This window comes from Labeo rohita, chromosome 25 (assembly GCF_022985175.1).
Source record: "Labeo rohita strain BAU-BD-2019 chromosome 25, IGBB_LRoh.1.0, whole genome shotgun sequence".
Classification (NCBI taxonomy): domain Eukaryota; kingdom Metazoa; phylum Chordata; class Actinopteri; order Cypriniformes; family Cyprinidae; genus Labeo; species Labeo rohita.
Genome location: NC_066893.1, coordinates 25,406,871 through 25,423,758, shown reverse-complemented (window position 1 = coordinate 25,423,758; position 16,888 = coordinate 25,406,871). Strand labels below are relative to the sequence as shown.

General features: G+C 33.4%; 2 protein-coding genes across 6 annotated transcripts; one reads left to right on the top strand and one right to left on the bottom strand.

Moving 5' to 3' along the window:
- Positions 1-1,566: 1,566 nt before the first annotated feature.
- On the top strand, positions 1,567-9,034 carry LOC127156199 (ras-related protein Rab-19). Of its 5 annotated transcripts, none has more exons than XM_051098936.1 (5): positions 1,567-1,930; positions 2,324-2,410; positions 2,804-2,897; positions 3,943-4,126; positions 5,610-9,034. In XM_051098936.1, exons 1-5 carry the CDS (start codon positions 1,785-1,787, stop codon positions 5,885-5,887), a joined length of 789 nt encoding a protein of 262 aa, XP_050954893.1. In that variant the 5' UTR covers positions 1,567-1,784; the 3' UTR covers positions 5,888-9,034. The 5 variants fall into 5 exon arrangements, with proteins under 5 accessions (XP_050954893.1, XP_050954897.1, XP_050954894.1 ...); XM_051098940.1 differs by having other exon boundaries at positions 1,843-1,930; positions 2,754-2,897; positions 5,610-9,023; XM_051098937.1 differs by having other exon boundaries at positions 1,843-1,930; positions 2,709-2,897; positions 5,610-9,021.
- Positions 9,035-10,675: 1,641 nt separating this feature from the next.
- On the bottom strand, positions 10,676-16,822 carry hdhd5 (haloacid dehalogenase like hydrolase domain containing 5). Its single transcript, XM_051098932.1, has 8 exons — positions 16,600-16,822; positions 14,809-15,027; positions 14,555-14,667; positions 13,507-13,600; positions 13,317-13,350; positions 13,062-13,236; positions 12,788-12,976; positions 10,676-12,689 (listed from the first exon to the last, which is right to left on the bottom strand). Exons 1-8 carry the CDS (start codon positions 16,714-16,716, stop codon positions 12,272-12,274), a joined length of 1,359 nt encoding a protein of 452 aa, XP_050954889.1. The 5' UTR covers positions 16,717-16,822; the 3' UTR covers positions 10,676-12,271.
- Between the last annotated feature and the right edge of the window lie 66 nt (positions 16,823-16,888).

Below are 16,888 nucleotides of genomic sequence, written 5' to 3'. Positions count from 1 at the left end.
ATGAAAATACAGTAAAAACTGTAATATTGTGAAATTTTATTACAAATTTATAATGTCTGTTTTTTTATTTGAATATAATTTAAGTTAATATACTTTATATTTTTGAATATATTATTAATATATTAATGTAACATATTTTTGTGATGCGAAGCTGAAATACTCCAGTCTTCAGTGTCACAATCCTTCAGAAATCATTCTAATATGCTGATTTGCTGCTCAAAAAAACATTTCTTATTATTAATGTTGAAAACAGGTTTTGCTGCTTAAAATTTTAGTTTTTTTCAGAATTCTTTGATAAATAGAAAGTTCAAAAGAGAATTTATTTGCAAGTTAAGTTAAATCTATGCAACAATATAAATGTCTCTGCTGTCACTTTTGACACTTTCAGTTTATCGCAACTCGCAATTCTTAGCTTATATCTCGCAACTGAGTTTATATCATGCAATTCTGAGTTTATATCCCAAAATTCTGCATTTATATCTCATAATTCTGCGTTTATTTTTTGCAATTCTGTGTATATCTCACAAATCTGTTTTTATCTAACAATTCTGAGTTTATATCTTGCAATTGAGTTTATATTGCAAAATTCTGAGTTTATATCGCAATTCTGAGTTTATATTGCAAAATTTGGGCTATATCAATTCCATATATCAATATAAATAGAGTTTGTTTTTTGCAATTCTGTTTATATCTTGCAACTAAGTTTATATAGCAAAATTTTAAGGTTTTATCTAATAATTGAGTTTATTTTTCGCAATTCTGTTTGTATCTTGTAATTCTGAGTTTATATCTCGCATCTGAGTTTATATCGCAAAATTCTGAGTTTATCTCGTAATTCTGATTTTTTTTTTTTTTGTTTTGCATTTCTGTCTTACAATTCTGTTTATTTCTTGTAATTTTGTTTGTCTAGTAATTCTGCTTATCTTGCAAATCTGAGTTTATATCTTTCAATTCTGTGTTTATATCACAAAATTTTGAGTTTAGAACTCATAGTTATGAATTTATTTTTCGCATTTCTGTTTGTCTCACAGTACTGTTTATGTCTCGCAATTCAGAGTTTATATTTTGCATTTTTCGTGTTTATATCTCGCAATTCTCTCAATTGAGTTTATATTGCAAAATTCTGAGTTTGTCTCGCAATTCAGAGTTTACTGTCACTTTTGATCAATTTAATGCGTCTTTGCTAAATTCAGGGATTAATTCATCTGCATCTATTTTTAATGATGCGTAATTAGCATATTTTTATTACCCCAAATTTGTTAAGTGACTATATAGATTATTTTTGCTAAAAATAATTTGTTACACTGCAAGAACACAACTTATGGAGTAGGAGATGTACTTAAAAAAAAAAAAAAGAATTAATAGTTATTAAATAATTAAATAAAAACCTTTATAAATAGAAAAATGAATAAATATAAAGATATTTTAAATTTGTCAAAAGAATAAATGAAAAATAAACTTTTGTACGAATTTTACTCAACAGCCACCCCCCCTTTTTTGTTATGGGCAAATACACAATTCCATGAAGAAATGTGAAGGATCAAATATTCCAGTTACACATGTACATTTCAATATAATCTTGCATAATGCATAATTTTTAATACAACCAGTGTTTGTGCTCATTGTAGACTTCCATGGTGTAGTTTAACAAAAGACTTTTTCTGAGTCGAGCAGGAGGAGTCATTAACCGGCTTATCTGCATTTCCCCCGAGTCAACTTGTGACCAGACACAAAGACCTCTGACCTCCGGACCGGGCCGTGAGCCAAACACACTCTTCTCACAGATGTGTGCATTGTCCGGTGTGCAGCAGTGCCTTGTGTCCATTTCAGCTAATGACGTGTGTGGGTGTGCATTCATAGTTTACACACAACACTGTAGATTTCAGCCCTTCACATTCTCATTAACACACTTTACTGGAGCAGAGATACTGTAAGTGCCGCTATATATTCTTTCTGTGGTGTATAAGACTAGTTTATAATGCGCAACTAGTCAAGCATGTGACAGACTGATCTGGAGTCCGTCTCATTTGTTACGACTGTCAAATGTGACCCGTGACTTGTGTGCAATAGAGCAAGACTGTGTACGCCGGAGTGAGTGATATGTTTATATCCTGTTCTGCTGAGCAAAGGTCACCTTTCAAGGCTTTGCATTTGATTTGTAGTCGTTTTCAAAGATACATATTTATTCAAGTGTCGTTCCTTTTTTTTTTTTTTTTTTTTTTTTTTTTTTTAAATCTGACAATAAAGTTAATATGGTTAAGTTTGAGATAACAGGCTTTCCCACGTGTAAAACGTCAAATATGCATGTTTTCTCTCCCAATAGATTGCAATATCTGCAAACAAACTGCAATTCCCAGAGATGCAGTGGTGCAGGTGGGCAGGCGACTGGACGTCTCGCCTCCAGACACAGGTAGAGAGGGGCGTGTCTGTTTGCATTTGACTCAGTGTTTCACAGAAAGCAAAGGACGTGGCTGAGAAATGGAGTTAATGTTGTGTGACGAGGTCAACTCAATATGTTTGGGCAGTATGAAGATTTCTTAGTATGTTAATTTTAGTGCAGAATACAGAGAATACAGAAAAGGCCTGTCTTAGGAAAATATATCGCAGATATGGTTAAAATAGCACTGAAGCTGTGACATTTTAGCCTTGAATGAATCATTTCAGGGTCTGTGGGTCACAGTTTGCGAGTATTTATTGCAGAAATGCAGTCCACAGGGCAGGAGGATGAAGACCGCTGTGACTTTCTGTTCAAGATCATCCTGATCGGTGACAGTAATGTGGGGAAGACCTGTGTGATCCACAGCTTCAAGTCTGGGCTCTTCAGTGACAGCCAGCACAACACTATTGGAGTGGACTTTACTGTTCGCACAATAGACATCGATGGGAAGAGAGTGAAGGTGAGAGCACAGGTTTATGACATAGATTTTTCAGAGTTTCAGCAATTCTTTATGGCAATTCATTATAATTCATATACATTCATTATTAATTTCATTATCAGCATTGTATTGTTACACACACACATATATATATATATATATATATATATATATATATAAAATTAAAAAAAAAAATTAAAATATTTATATAGGTTTCTCATATGTGAAACAATACATATTTCTTTAAGATACAGTATAATAATAAATAATAAAAAGAAATAAATGTAATATATAAAATGCATTATTGTCTTTATAATATATATATATATATATATGTATGTATGTATATATACATAAATATATCACTTTTATTATTATTGAATAAAATAAATGAAAAACATTTATATATGCATTAATTAATAAAGTTATTCTAACTATATATATATATATATAATACAGTTATGATAACATTATGTATTATAAATATATTTCTTTAATATATAAAATCATTAATAAAAAATAAAAGAAAAAACATAATATATAAAATAAATTCTTATATTTTTATAAGGGATATATATTGTGTGTGTGTGTGTGTGTGTATATATATATATATATATATATATATATATATATCACTATTATTATTATTTAATACAATTAATTACATTTATTAAAACTAATGTATTTATATCCAGTTATTTTTAGGATAAATATAAGTATACAATTATATATCAATATATTTTGTGTGTATGTACAATACTGAAAAATGAAATAAATTAAATCAGTATACAGCAATACAATAGTAGGTCAGACCATTTCTATCCATTCTTCAGTCTTGGATGATATTGATATGAGACATTTAATTTGATATTTCTATCTGACCTTTGACTGCAGACTTTCTGACTGAGTGAATCTGAGCACAGTGTTGAGATCTTCAGTAGACATGAGATTACTGGGGTCTTTTTCTCAGGGACCTCCACTGAGTCTCACGGAGATATTAAAGATATGTAATTTGAGTGTTTTTTTTTGTGTTTGTGATTATGTGTGGATCTGTTCTTGAGATCAGATGCAGGTGTGGGACACTGCGGGACAGGAGCGTTTCCGCACCATCACACAGAGTTACTACCGAAGTGCTCACGGCGCCATGATCGCATATGATCTGACCCGTCGACCCACCTTTGAGTCTCTGCCACACTGGATACAGGGTGTGGAGCAATATGGAGCCGCTAATGTCGTCTTCGTTCTGATAGGTCAGAGCTGCGAGTCCCAAACTTTTTCGACAGCCAGCTAAACCACTTACACATACAATATTTACTTGAACTATATTTACCATGTTGTTAGCATTATTTACATGTTAGCATGTTTTTAGCATGCATAGCATGAAGTTAGCATGTTGCTAGCATGTTTCTAACATGATTAACATGCTGTTAACATGATTAGCATGTAGTTAACCTGTTGCTAATCATGTTTTTAGCATGATTAGCATGTTGTTGGCATGTTCATAGCATGTTACTAGCATTTTGCTAGCACGACTAACTAGTTACTTGCATGATTAGCATGACTAGCAAGTTACTAGCATGATTCTAGCACGATTAGCATGTGTCTAGCATGATTAACGTAGTTAATTTTGTTATGCTAGTAACTTGCTAGTCATGCTAACAAGATGCTAGTAACATGCTAATTTCATGCTAATCATGTTAACAAGATGCTAGTAACATGCTAACTCCATGCTAATCATGTTAGTAACTAGTTAGTCATGCTAGCAAAATGGTAGTAACTTGTTAACATGTTATGAACATGCCAGCAAAATATTCTAATCATATAGAAACATGATTAGCATGTTGTAAACATGATTAACATGAAGTTAGCATGTTGTTAGGATGTTTCTAACATGATTAGCATGTTATCAGCATGTTGTTAACATAATTTACATGTTACCATGTTTCTAGCATGATTTGCATGTTGTAGCATTAGTAAAATGCTACATAGTTAGTATATTGCTAACATGATTAGCATGAAGTTAGCATATTTGCTAGCATGTTACAGCATGGTTCTAACATGATTAACGTGTTACTAGCATGTTGTTAGCATGATTAGCATGTTTTTGACATGATTATCATGAAATTAGGATAGTATATTGTTAACATAATTAGCATGAAGTTAGCATATTTGTTAACAAGTTACTAACATGATTCTAACATGATTAACATGTTACTAGCATGTTGTTAGCATGATTAGCATATTTTGTTGACATGTTCATAACGTTTAACATGTTAACAAGTTACTACCATTTTCATAGCATGACTAACTAGTTACTAACATGATTAGCATGAAAGTAGCACGTTACTAGCATCTTGTTAGCATGACTAGCAAGTTACTAGCATATTGTTAGCATGATTAGCATGTTTCTAGAATGATTAACATGTAGTTAATATGTTGATTATTATGTTTCTAGCATGATTAGCATGAAGTTAACATTGCTAACATGTTGTTAGCATGTTACTAACATATTAGCATTACTAGCATGTTTTAAGCATGATTAGCAAAGTTACTAGCATGTTACTACCATGTTGTTAGCATCGTTTAGCATAATTAACATGAGGTTAGCAAGTTACTAGCATGTTGCTAGCATGATTCTAGTTGTTGGCTAGTGAAATAGATGTTTGAGCCATTTAAATGATATTTCTTTGTGATATATATTTATGATACATAAATATATTTTCCGTCCTGCAGGTAATAAGTGTGACCTGGAGGCGCAGCGGCAGGTGCTGTTTGAGGACGCGTGTACGCTAGCGGAGCGGACTGGTGCACTGGCGGCGCTCGAGACCTCCGCCAAACAGCATCGCAACATCGAGGAAGCCTTCGAACTGATGGCGCGGGAACTCATAGTGCGGCACGGAGGAATAGTCCATCATGACAGCCAATCAGATTCGCCGACTGTTTTCTTGCACTCGGACTCCCATCCAATAGATGAAGGAGAACACCTGGAGAAGAGGTCATGTGACTGCTGACTGACAAGTGGTGGCACAGTTTTTGAAATGTTCATGTTAAAAATCAGTGTGCTTTGGTGCAACTATTGGTGTGAAACTGCTATCCTTATTTTTAACGCGGCCGTTTGTAACTTGAATATGTGAGACTTCATTCAAGTTATTTTACCCGTACAAAAACAGTCGGTTATGCTGCTTTAAGTGTTTTTTTTGTTTTTGTTATCATATTATTTTAATTTATTATCATAATCATAAACATACTGTTTTGTTGCTCACATTGCTTTACTGTTTATCATACTTTGTTATTCCTGTAGTTACTTACCCGTATAAGCTAATGACTGGAAATCTTGCATATTGTACACTATAATCACTTAAACAGCTGTCATTCATTTCAGTTTAACGTAATCTCACAAAGTAGTGTTATATTTCATTGGATGCTATAACTAGATAAAAAAGTTTGTCAAATTGTTGGTTGGCTTGAGAAAGCCTAGCCTGAAAGTTTAAAGCAGCGGTTAAAGCTTGACATTTTAGATAGATTAGATGATTAGCGTAAGCATGTAGTTAGCATTTTGCTAATCATGTTTTTTAATATAATTAGTATGTCCTTAGCTAGGATGTTATCATGTTTCCAGCATGATTGACATTTTACTAGCATGATTAGCATGTTGTTAACATGTGTCTAGCATGATTAGCATGTAGTTAACGTTTCTAATCATGTTTCTAGCATTAGCATGTTCCTAGCATGTTTCTAACATGCTTAGCATTTAGTTATATTTCTAGCATTATGATTGACATTTTGCTACTATGATTAGCATGTGCTAATCAAGGTTCTAACATTATTAGCATGCAGTTAATTAGCATGCTATCATGTTTCTAACAATATTAACATGTTGCTAGCATGTTTTAACATGATTAGCATGTTGCTAATCATGTTTTTTAGCATAATTACCTTTTTGCTGACATGATTACTATGAAATTAACATTACTAGCAAGTTACTGACGTGATGCTAGCATTATTATCACATTAGTAGCATGTTGTTACGATGACTAGCAAGTTGCTAGCATCATTAACAAGTTATTAACATGGTTCTAACATGTTACCTGCTTGATGTTAACATACTTTACATGTAAGCATGTTTCTAGCATGATTTGCAAGCAGGATTAACCTAAATTTTGCATGTTGCTAGCATGTTTCTAACATGATAAACATGTCGTTAGCATGATTGGCAAGTTGCTAACATGTGTTTAACATGATTAGCATGTAGTTAACATGTTGCTAATCATGTTTCTAACATAAGTAGGATGTTGGTGACATTACCATTACTAGCATGTTGTTAGCATGATTAGCAAATTACTAACAAAATTCTGACATGTTTAGCATGATTATCATGCAGGATTAGCATGGATTAGCATGAAGTTAGTATGTTGCTAGCATGTTTCTAACATGATTACAATGTTACTACAATGTTGTTAGCATGCTTGTAACTAATTATCATGTTGTTAGCATGTTGTTAACCTGACTAGCAAGTTACTAGCATGATTCACATGTTACTAGCATGTTGCTAGCATAATTTACATGTTGTTAACATTTTTAGCATGCTTAGCATGAAGTTAACATGTTGCTAGCATGTTGGTAACATCTTAGCATGACTAGCAAGTTACTAGCATGATTCTAGCATGATTCACATGTTACTAGCATAATGCTAGCATAATTTACATGTTAATGTTTTTAGCATGATTAGCATGAAGTTAACATGTTGCTAGCATGTTGCTAACATCTTAGCATGACTAGCAAGTTACTAGCATGATTCTAGCATGATTCACATGTTACTAGCATGTTGCTAGCATAATTTACATGTTGTTAACGTTTTTAGCATGCTTAGCATGAAGTTAACATGTTGCTAGCATGTTGGTAACATCTTAGCATGACTAGCAAGTTACTAGCATGATTCTAGCATGATTCACATGTTACTAGCATAATGCTAGCATAATTTACATGTTAATGTTTTTAGCATGATTAGCATGAAGTTAACATGTTGCTAGCATGTTGCTAACATCTTAGCATGACTAGCAAGTTACTAGCATGATTCTAGCATGATTCACATGTTACTAGCATGTTGCTAGCATAATTTACATGTTAATGTTTTTAGCATGATTAGCATGAAGTTAACATGTTGCTAGCATGTTAGTAACATCTTAGCATGACTAGCAAGTAACTAGCATGATTCTAGCATGATTCCCATGTTACTAGCATGTTGCTAGCATAATTGACATGTTTTTAACGTTTTTAGCATTATTAGCATGAAGTTAACATGTTGTTAGCATGTTGGTAACATCTTAGCATGACTAGCAAGTTACTAGCATGATTCTAGCATGATTCCCATGTTACTAGCATGTTGCTAGCATAATTGACATGTTTTTAACGTTTTTAGCATTATTAGCATGAAGTTAACATGTTGTTAGCATGTTGGTAACATCTTAGCATGACTAGCAAGTTACTAGCATGATTCTAGCATGATTCACATGTTACTAGCATGTTGCTAGCATAATTTACATGTTAACATTTTTAGCATGATTAGCATGAAGTTAACATGTTGCTAGCATGTTGGTAACATCTTAGCATGACTAGCAAGTTACTAGCATTTGCTAGCATGATTAGTAAGTTACTAGTATGATTCTAGTTGCTAGGCTTGGCTAGATAGATAGATAAGAAAGGAAGCCAACCATGTTAGCAACATGCTAATCAAGCCAACATAATGAGAGGATTCAAACCGAACACTGGAGGTGTTTTGAGCGTTAAGCGGATTCTAACGCCTCTGATTGGCCACTGCATTCCAGAAATCAACATATATGTTTGTGATTGGCTACATTGCTCAGCACTGCAAAAACACGTTGACAATAAAAATGCTCCACAGAGCCTGAACACAAATAACCACTGGATCGTTTGTCAGCTGTTTTATCACTAATCATATTTTTACAGCCTCAACTTTTTCATCACTCTCCAGCACCTCTGTGCAACCGGGCTTGCGCTAAATATGGTGGATGTTTTTGTAAAAACAAATCAGGTATCTCCGAAAATGTAAAATAGCATTTAATGAATTAACTCTGTGACCATGTATAGAAGTACAATATGACGGATTACCTCTTATGTTAAGTTTATTCTGCAGTAGGTTGTGTACAGTACAATAAAATGCATAAAAAGTTACAAACAGTAAGTTAATAAATGTACCCTTTGTTCTTTCATAACACTAAACAATATATAGATACGAATTGAGGAATTCGTGTGGTAAAATGTTTAAAACAAACCAAGAGTTATCACGCAGCTGGTTACCGCTGACTGACAGTGCAGTCCTACCGCTCCGTTCACACAGAACGCGTTCGAAAACAGCTAGACAGAACACCCTGGTGAAAAAACCAGCATATGCTGGTAGGTATGTTTTGATGCTGGTTTAAGCTGGTCCTTTGCTGGTTTTTGCTTGTCCTTAGCTGATTTTTGCTGGTCATGTTGCTGGTCAAGGACCAGCATTAACCAGCAAAGGACCAGCATAAACCAGCAAAGGACCAGCTTAAACCAGCATCAAAACCTACCTAACCAGCATTCCAGCTTCTAAACATACCTACCAGCATATGCTGGTTTTTTCACCAGGGCAATTCAACAAAATGCTAAACACATTGTAAATTACTTCTGAAAATACAGTACATGATCCCCAAAACACCTGACAAGTACATTACACAACAGCTCAAACAAAACGAAAGTATACGTACTGCGTGAACGGCGCTTAAGAGGTACAGTGTTTTACAGCAATCCGTAAATGTTTACATTTACACAAGCTAACCGAGGCGTATGTGAACTTTAATGGCAAATATTTCAGTGAACACACATTTCCACCTACTGGAGAAAAAAAATCTACTTCGTCCTGTCAATGGCATTGTGTTGCTTCTTCATTAACTTGTATCCCTGGTGAAAAAAACAGCATATGCTGGTAGGTATGTTTTGATGCTGGGATGCTGGTTAGGTAGGTTTTGATGCTGGTTTATGCTGGTCCTTAGCTGGTTTAAGCTGGTCCTTTGCTGGTTTTTGCTGGTCATGTTGCTGGTCAAGGACCAGCATAAACCAGCAAAGGACCAGCTTAAACCAGCATCAAAACCTACCTAACCAGCATTCCAGCATCAAAACATACCTACCAGCATATGCTGGTTTTTTCACCAGGGATGGCTTCATCGATTTACGTCTTTCCATGCTGCAAGTGTTTAATCTTGAGCTTGCGTAACGCTGAATCTCTTTCAAGGCTGTTTGAGCTCATGAAAATTTACCTACTGTATAAGCCGCTTGAAGAAACGTCCTTTTAAAGTGATAGTTCACCCAAAAATGAAAATTCTGTCGTTAATTACTTACCCTCATGTCATTCCAAACCCATAAGACTTTCATTCATCTTCAAAATACAAATTAAGACACAATGTTGTCTATGCAAGGTCAGAAAGCTGTCGGATTTCATCAAAAATATCTTAATTTGTATTCTTAAGATGAACAAAGGTCTTACGGGTTTGGAACAACATGAGGGTGAGTAGTTAATGACAGAATGTTCATTTTTGGGTGAACTATCCCTATAAGTCCTGTCCCAAATGGTGCACTTGATTTCAGCTTGTCTCTTCATTCTTTAGTCAATTATTGCATTTAATACAAATTAGTTAAATGAGAATCTCGCAAAGCTTTATGTAACTGCATTAAAAGAATTACAATTAATTGAAGCCCATTTCAATGGAAGTCTTTTTCTGCCACAGAATATGAAATTTAAAAAAAGATAATTGCAATTTTTTTTTTTTTTTTTTTTTATTCTGACTTTTTCTCAGAACTGTGAACTGACATATAAACTCACAATTCTGAAAAATGAAGTCAGAGTTGTATGATTTAAAAAACTCGCTAATTGTGAGTTAGTGTCAAAATGGCAAGATACAAACTAGCAATTCTGAGAAATAAGCTTGCAATTTTGAGAACATATCAGTCTCGTTTTCTCTTGAAATTGGACTTTGTAACTCACAATTCTGAGAAAAAAAAATCTGAATTGCGAGATACAAACTCGCATTTGCAAGTACAAAGTCATAATTGCAAGCTTTTAATCTTGCAATTCTGTTTCTCACAATTGAGTTTATCACGCAATTCTGACTTTATAACTTGCGATTATAAGTTTATATCTCACAGTTCTGCCTTTATAACTTGCAATTGTGAGTTATAGTCAGAATTGCATGATATAAACTACATGCAATTCTGACTATAACTCGCGATTGCGAGTTTATATTTTGCAATTCTGACTTCATAACTCGCAATTGTGAGTTTATATCTTGCATTTCTAACAATATCTCACAATTGCAAGTGTATATCTCGCAATTCGGACTATAACTCCTGATTGTGAGTTTATATCTTGCAATTCTGACTTTATAACTCACGAGTGCAAGTTTATATCTTACAATTATGACTTTATAACTTGCGGCTGAGTTTATATCTTGTAATTCTGGCTTTATAACTTGGGACTGAGTTTATATCTCAATTATGAATTTATAACTCATGATTGCGAGTTTATATCTTGTAATTCTGACTTTATGACTTGGGACTCAGTTTATATCTCAATTATGACTTTATAACTCATGATTGCGAGTTTATATCTTGTAATTCTGACTTTATAACTTGGGACTCAGTTTATATCTCAATTATGACTTTATAACTCATGATTGCGAGTTTATATCTCACAATTTTGACTTTATAACTTGCAGTTGTGTGTTTATGTCATCCAATTCTGACTATAACTTGCAAATGTGAGTTTATATCTCACAATACTGACTTAACTTCTTAGAATTCTGAGAAAAAAAGCCAGAATTGGGAGTTTGTATTACGCAATTCTGAGAAAAAGTGTCAAAATTGTGAGAGAAAAAGTCGCAATAACATTTTTAATTTTTTTAATACTTTAACTGCTGTTGCCAGTAAATGCAACTTCACAATGCATCTTTATTTCTTATTCCCTAAACCTTTTCTTTAAATGGCCATTTACAGTTGTTCTGTGAATATTTGTGGGCAAAATCCAGTAGCATGTTTATGCAACACAATTTAGACTGCAAGTGGCCAAAAATATTACATGCTTGAGTATATAACGAATAAAATAACAAATGAACAAATAAAATACAATGCATTCAATTATTATATATGATATTTGTAAGTAAACCCATTTAAGTTTTGAAAGATAAGAAAAATGGCTCAAATACCTCAAAAGCATGTAAAAAAAAAAATTCAAGACGCTAAAAACAAAGATTTAAAAAATATGAAGACGCAATGGACACTTCCCATGTAGACTGGAATTATGATTTCGTCTATGAAGTCGTGACACATTGCATGCAGATGTGGCGTAATAAACTGTTTTACTGCAGTGACCAACCCTCCAGCTGGAAGACCAACTCCACTCCATCCAGAACGTCATGAACGATGAAGGAAGGCTGCGTCAGGCTGGGGTCGAAGCGGAAGTCCCGATGGCCGTGGAAAATCCGCTGCTCTGTGACCGTCTGTTCCGGGTCGGAGGGCAAGTCCTGGTGGTCGCGGTTGTACACGCCCGTGCAGACCAAGATGGAGCTGCAGCCTTCGGGCAGACGGTGATCGAACGAGCCTCCCACCATCACCTGTCCTGAACGTTTGGCATCGTCGGACGCTTCACAATGCAGGTCTCCGGTCACCTGGCTGGTCGAGCCGCCCTGCGCCTGCACCTGCGCACGGGTGTGATGCATCGATTTGAGGTAACGGTCGTACAGGTTTGCACCATAAATATCAGCCATCGGGTTGTCACTATGAGAAAGATACACATGCACCAAATAATTAAGAGTTTTTATTGTTGTCTTTTCAAAATATTATTACATTTTTCCAGTAGCAAATCAGTGACTCACCCAATAGCGTAAAGCCTCTCGACCGGTCGGGTCCAGCCCAGTTTCTCGGCCTGTTTTCTAATGAGCAGTTCGGCGTAGTTGTAAGTCACAACGCTGGGCTTCCCGATCAGAGCCTCGTACTTCAGTTCACAGCCTGTTATCTTCTTATAGATGTTCTCCAGACACACAAGGAACATGCCGTGACCGAATCTAACGACAAATATCAAGCGTTGTTAATTTGTCATTTAATCCTATATTTAGTTTCTAGATTTAAAAAAATCTTCCTGACACTGACCGAGGGTTTTTGGCTTCAGCCATCCACTGCAGATCCATGTTGCAGGCCAGCACGGGGATGTGTGGGTAATGCAGTGATGTCACGGGCTTTCCCGGCCTCCCATTGGTCAACAGCACATCAGTGATCAGTTGTAAGTTGGTCTCCCACCTGATAGGCTCACCGAACAGGACGACAGCTGTAAAGTAAGAGCAAATGCAGTTGAGGGAGGACACAGATCTTAAGAACAGAAAGTGAAAGCAGTGGAACGAAACTTACCGTCTATTGGTGGCAAATTTTTAGATAGGGGAATCTGGGGAATATTAAGAACATTATATAGTCAATGCTTAATGGTTAAGATTCTGGTCAATTAGTAATAGTGACACCTATATTAGCCTTATAAACAGCTAATAACAAATGCTACATTTTACAAATGTTTACATATTCAAATATTGATGTTTGTACTCACCATGTCTTTGGGTCTGCGATTGTGATCCACTACATCCAGAAGAGGATTCGCCTCCCTTAGCATGTCAATGGTCACAACGTTCTTGAAACCTACACTGAAGTTCATTTTGTCAAGGGCAATTTAAAAAAAAGGGAATTTAAGACTTGCTACTCTGATTTAAGAACTTTTTATTTTTATTAAATTATAATAGCAGTGTATCAATTACATTATTCAATTATATATTTTATGACGTATATAACTTTCGGTAATAATTCTTAATTCTAACTATAATATGTACACACATACACACACACACACACACACATATATACATATATACATATATATATATATATATATATATATATATATATATATATATTATAGATTATAATCTTCAATTATTTAGTTTATTATATATTGTATTAATCATTATAATAATTATAACTATTATAGTAATTATAAAAAATGTATTAAACTTACTTTTATTATTTATTAAATTATAACAATTCTAATTACAATAATACTATTTATAACTATTTGATATATATGTATATATATATATATATATATATATATATATATACACAGATACAGATTTATATATATTACATAGATTTTATATATTTTATATATTTTAATTATTTCTAAAACAATTTATAAATCATATAATTCTATAATTCATAAATGAAATATTTTATTTTTTATTATTAGATAATTTTGTAACAATTTTATATTATATATATATATATATATATATATATATATACTGCAATAGTCATTATAATAATTTAATTTATAACTATTAAATATATTATAGTAATTATAATTATGATCAAATTTGTTTTATTACATTTAAAAAAAGTATTATATTTATTTATATTATTTATTAAATTATAATAGTAGTGTATTCATTATATTATTACATTATATATTTTATTATTGTATTACATATAATTTTCTGTAATCATTTTTATTGCAATAATTATACTTATAACTATTATATATACACAAAAAACACACAGACACATATATATATATATATGTATATCAAGGTAAGGAAGGATACTTGTGTGCAACTTCCACCACGGGTCCCTGTCCGGACACCAGCACGCACAGGTCATGGAACTGAGTGAAAACCCGCAGAGGACTGTGGGACAGCACCACCTGGTCTGGTGACACCTGTTTGGGGTAAATCAATCCGTCATGTCATACTCTCGGACACATGTTAAAAAAAAAAAAAAAACGTTATGTTTAAACTACCGACAGTGCAACCTGGGGGCTGTAAATATTTGTGGTTACACCTGTCGTCAGGTGTCTCACCTCAACCTCCAGAAGGTGAGACAGCTGCTCTGCCTTGATTTCTCGGAGTGAGTTTCCTGCATTTGTCACGAACACCACAGGAACCCTGTACTTTCCATCGCTGTCAACCAGACTCCTGAAACACTGTTTGGCTGCAGGGATGGGCGTCCGTCCACGTACCAGCACCCCGTCAATGTCAAACAGAAGCCCGAACAAGCTGCGATCCTGTTCGCACACATCCTCAAAACAAAATAATTGCGAGTTTTTATTAGTTAGCAGGCACTTTGATCAAAAGTGACCAACTGTACACATCTAGAGGTTAAATGCCTTGGTCAAGGTCACAGCGGTGATAGTTTTAATAGGGATTTGAACCAACAACCTTCAGGTTACAGATCAACCATGACGCCACACCACCCCTAATGACTAAGTGTTATATTCCCGCCTTAAGACTGTTTTCACATTTCCTGCGAAAGGAAAGTGAAACCTTCAGTACGTGTCCTCACATTGATGTGCTATTTAGGGGGGAAACATCCCACAAATTCAGGTGAAAGTTCATGTAGATCACTTGCAAAAGTTCTATTCTCCGGCTAAATGTCAAAGGCTGTGTGTCAAAACCTAGTCAGTTGCTTACCTGGGCACTCATTTTTTTGAGTATTTTCATAAAAATCTAATTAAGAGTATATAAAATTAACCTAAAATATAGTTTTAACATTATAGAAAATATTACATTATATATACACACATAGTTTTTATATTTTACAAATAAAAAATAGATATATATAAAATATATATATAAAATCTATAATTAACTACAATTAAATTAGAAAAAAAATTAAAAATTAAAAATTATATGTATAGTAAAACAATTTAAGAATATATATATATATATATATATTCATAGAGAGAGAGGGAGAGTTCGTAAAATATGTGTGTGTGTATATATAAATATATAAATATATATATATATATATATTCTTAAATTATGTATTTTTATATATACTGTTATAATCATTATTGCAATAATTACATTTATAACTATTAAAGTATTATAGTAATTATAATTACATTGATTACTGATTTATTAACATTTTTTATTATATATAAAGTTTAATAAACAAATTATGTCTAAACTAATTGCACTATTCTCAACAGTTTTAATTCATTTTAGGGTTAATTTTTAAAATTATTTTAAAATGTTTAAATTCCTTGTTTTTAATGTTGTGATTATTTTTTATGATTATTTTAATTCCTTTTATATGTAAAGCTTTTTGAATTACCATGGTGTATGAAATGTGCTATATAAATTTTATATTATATATAAAACTTTGCCTACTTTGCCTGTTTTATTACATATATAATTTTATGTAATCAATTTATTACAGTAATTGTATTTATAACTATCACACTCACACACACACACATATTTAAATTATATAAATATATACATTTATATATATATGTCTGTGTGTGTGTATACATATATATATACACACACACACACATACACCAGATATATACAACATTTTATGTCATTATACAAGTAAACAATAATAACGTTATATGTTACATTAATAATATTATATAATCGTAATACAACATGTTCATTTTTGGACCGTAAATGCTGTCTAGATAGTCAGCTTACTACGTTTTGAAACACAGCCAGATATTGACTCAAAACTTATGAAATCAAAGCCTGTCTGCCCATAACACTGTTCGTTTTGCTGTGGTCTGGAGTATTTGATGACCCATTATTCTTACTGAGGGCTGAATTATGAATAAAAATAATAATAATAATAATGACCGTGAACTCACTGTGCTGTAGCGGCGCTGCGTCTGCGCAGAAGCAGCTGCATTAGTGACTTTCCTGCTCAATTGTACGCCTTTCCACCCGATTCTAAACATATTCAAGCGGGAAAAAACCTCTGCCATGCTTTTCTTCGAAATAAATGATGAAATGAGACAGTGTTTCTACTTTGACCTGAGCATGACTCCTCCTGCGCTGCTAATCATTAGCTCACGTGCTATTAGCAGCTGTCAAACATGTTTTCTAGCCATAAAGGCCACGTAGGAGATCCGTGTTTGGCTCTTATCTAAATCAATC